At 38.7% G+C, this 3632-nt stretch overlaps 1 protein-coding gene across 1 annotated transcript; it reads right to left on the bottom strand.

Moving 5' to 3' along the window:
* Positions 1-342: 342 nt before the first annotated feature.
* On the bottom strand, positions 343-1712 carry LOC149252703 (peroxidase 27-like). The gene is made up of 4 exons (XM_089454243.1): positions 1488-1712; positions 1169-1357; positions 895-1060; positions 343-800 (listed from the first exon to the last, which is right to left on the bottom strand). The coding sequence occupies exons 1-4, from the start codon at positions 1710-1712 to the stop codon at positions 400-402; spliced, it is 981 nt and encodes a 326-aa protein (XP_089310369.1). The 3' UTR covers positions 343-399.
* Positions 1713-3632: the final 1920 nt, after the last annotated feature.

Raw genomic sequence — 3632 nt, 5'->3', positions numbered from 1 at the left:
CTAATAACCATATAAAATTTCAAATCCCAACAAAAATCCATCATCAACTATATATAATAAAAAAATCCATTATCAACAATATATAATATTTAAATATTTTATATTCATTTTGAAAGTATTACATATTAGGAAAGTCCAAGAAAGTAATTAATAATCCAGCAATAAATTATTAATCGTGATAAACAACCAATATTAGTTTGCGTTGACCTTGGTTTTCACAAAACTCTAATACAAATTTATTGCTTCAACAAAGCAGCGATTAAATTTGAGAAGCACCTGACACCTGAGCCTGAAACGTTCAGATTATTACTCAAAGAGAGTATCAAATGCACGCGTTGGGCTTATTATTCTCACATCATGAACAACATCAATGCAAAGAGAATGAAAGTCAAGGCCAAGTTACTTTATAAAAGCACAGTGTCCTCGGATTTGCCCTGCAGTGCCCGTTAGCACACCGATTCTGCCCATCTTTTCCATCGACGTTGCAAAATCTGAGAAGAACGAAGGGCCCTGCAATTCCGTGTTGACATATGCTTTTGCCTCGCTGTTGGTTAGCAGCGCAGCATCGGACTGAAAGAGGCCTCTATTCTTCTTTACATTCATGTAATAATGCGTGTCAAATGTTCGAAAGCTTCCCGGATCCATCTCTACTATGGTCTTACTGTCTCCAGGCTTGCATTTTATCTTCAGTTGAGCAACGTAATATTTGTCCAGGGATGGATCTGTATCCCCTTTTCCTGTGAAATTGTAAAGCCTGCTGCTAAAGGAGCTGCAGTGGGACGTCCCTATTGTGTGGGCGCCTGTTGTTATACATAAGTCATGAAATTACGATGCCATATTTTTAATAAGTGAGTCCCAAAATAACAAATGAGAACAGAATACTGAATTAATTACCTGATAACACAACAAGGTCCTTAACATCAAGACCATTGATGGCAAATATTGATGTGAGTTGTGTGAAATTCGCGAATGGTGGAGGAAGTTTAGTGAGAGCTTCATTCTGGATAGACACCACTCCATCTCTGCGTCCCGTTGGAACATTCCAGAATGGTCCACCCAACTATTATTTGCATGAATTAAATATCATCTTAGAGACTGACGAGCAAAACTGATGATTCAACAGGAAAGGAAATGTAAAGCATGTGTTATGACTGAACATGAGTGTTACCATATGGACAGCATCTCGTGCGACGAGTGCAACAATATCAGCGCATGACACTACTCCCGGGCATAACTTCTCCACTGCAGCTTTGGCTCCGTCAATGACTTGGAATCCTCTCAGGCTCACATTAGGAATCGCATCCTTTTCCGCTTTCGTTGAATTTGTTGAATTCAAGAGCACCGATCCATCGCAACCCTTCAGCCAGTTAAACATATTAATTTATTTATCTAAAAATGATGTAAATACTATTCTTGTTCAATGCACCATTATTGGTAATTAAATATACAGGACGTCGATAGCGCAGGTGAAAACTTAAAATACTCACTCTGACGAAGCAGTCATGAAAGTGCATTCTGAGAAGAGGAGCCGCCAGAGTTGGGGCTTTGGAGATGTACTGTCCAACAATATTTTCTACTGTGTTATAAACTGCGGGGCAAGTCTTGTCATAGAAGTTCAGAGCGAGTCCTCCACCTGCATCCGAAGATGCACAGGCAAATACAAGAAAACTTGCAAGTGCAGTAATCAGAATTCTAACTGTACCTCTCTCCATGATATTCCCAAACGAGGAAGGATTTGCAAAATGGAATTCTATTATTCGTATGACATACCCTTTAGAGCGAAGCTATTTATAGAATGCGTACTTGAGCGGAGACTTGCATGTTGATTTAATCAACGCAGACAAAAGCACGATAAGATAATTTATAATTGGGGTTGGTGGATATGAGCTGGTATTGTTGAGAACCATTTCGCAAGCCACACTGCAAATTAATTGTTTATAGATATTCTGATTAACAAATTCAGAAGCTTCGCATTCTTTATATGGTGTTTTATCTTCTCGATGATTGAGCTATATTCTCTGTACCCAAATTTCATTAGCTGGCACATTGACACCGAACTGTTTTATTATTTTTTCTCTAATTCCTCAAGTGAGAGAGCATTTATACGCGACGGAGCATTAATGCACACATCCTTAGATTTTATTTTTTTTCATCAAGCCTTTATCTTGGGTTTTGCATGATCATCATTCTTACTATTGCAAAGATAAGTGGAGAATGATTTTATGGTATCCACTCACTTTTTAGTAAACATTGAGAAAGGTAGGCACAGCCTCGACAGTTGACCATTTCACACTATCCCATGATCATAATTATTAATATAAGTAAATGCTCAGAACATATTTTATGGCATCCACGGATTTTTCAGTAAATAATGAAAGAGGAAAACGCAACCTTGAGAATTGATCAATCCACAATAGTGTAGCAAATTCAAAAAACGTTAATGTTAGCCGTATTCTAGAAGGCTATAATTTCAACAGGAAAATTTGGAAATTTTAGTGTGATTTTGAAAAATAAATTCAAAAATGTTTAGAAATCTAAATTATAAGTATTAAACTTTAAAATTTTGAGTTTCTAATACTAAATTCATTTCTATTATGTAAACACTTTTAAAATCCCACAATGACTGACACCAAGCAAACATGCACGATCAATCTACACCGTTGATCCTTTTACACACATCCAACGGTCTACGCAGATATTGGGTAAACAAAAAGCTCGAAGAATAACCGCCCGATGAGGGCGGTATTCTCTCACCTAACACTGCCATGTGTCGCATGCTGAAAGGAATCAGAGCCTTAACCCAAAAAAACGCAAACTAGATATACTTCGTCCAATAAACTGCTGAATGGTATTAGCAAAGGACGCAACGTTGACAAACCTGCATGTTCATGTGCCCCACGTTGGCCATTAATCAGGTGCAACAGATGAAACTTGTGCCCTCCTCCCGAAATCTTTATCTCCTGAACTGTGTCTCTCCAACCTGTTAGTCCATAGCTCCATATCTCTGTCTGCCTGACAGAGACAGTCCTCCATCAATTTTCCTGTGGGAAGTGACTCCCAAATAAATCTTGAATCCCTGTTCCTATTGGATACACCTTCGTTCGCTAAACGGTCTGCTAACATGTTAGCTTTCCTTTTCACATGAACAAAGCGAACAATTTTTAAGGTTTGCAGGTGGGATTGGATCCGATGAAAGATCTGTAGAAGCCTCCAATTCTTCGAAACTTTTTCTGGAGAAGAACCATTGCAAATTTTCTTAGCCACTCGGATAATTAATTCCGAATCAGCGTCGATGATAATATTATGAGAATTTGAGTCCAACAGGACTTCTAAGCACTGTTCTAATGCCACAATTTCCGCCACATTGTTAGTGGCTTTTCCCAGATGTCCATGGAAGATCTTCTTTATTTGACCCTGTTCATTTCTTATAGCCCCTCCAAACCCAGCAAATCCTGGGTTGCCCTTGGAAGCGCCATCAATGTTAACCTTTAAGAAGCCATGAGGAGGAGGTTTCCAAATTATACTAACTACATTTAGTTTTCCTATTCCCTTGGTCAGGCCCTGAGGGATTATGGACTAAAGACCCAACAGAAGTATGATACTTTCCTCTTGGGGCTGGGGAGGTTCCCACC

Source organism: Pinus tabuliformis, chromosome 7 (assembly GCF_031772625.1).
Source record: "Pinus tabuliformis cultivar Carrire ecotype Pingquan chromosome 7, CPIR1, whole genome shotgun sequence".
NCBI lineage: Eukaryota > Viridiplantae > Streptophyta > Pinopsida > Pinales > Pinaceae > Pinus > Pinus tabuliformis.
Note: the sequence above shows the minus strand (reverse complement) of the source record. Positions and strands in the feature narration are given on the sequence as shown.

Excerpts from the sequence above, each read along its gene's own strand:
- LOC149252703 (XM_089454243.1), bottom strand. The coding sequence starts at position 1,712 with ATGGAGAGAGGTACAGTTAGAATTCTGATTACTGCACTTGCAAGTTTT. Across the intron at positions 1,358-1,487 it reads TTCATGACTGCTTCGTCAGA|GGTTGCGATGGATCGGTGCT; the intron begins GTGAGTATTTTA and ends AACTGGCTGAAG. Across the intron at positions 801-894 it reads GGACCTTGTTGTGTTATCAG|GCGCCCACACAATAGGGACG; the intron begins GTAATTAATTCA and ends GTATAACAACAG.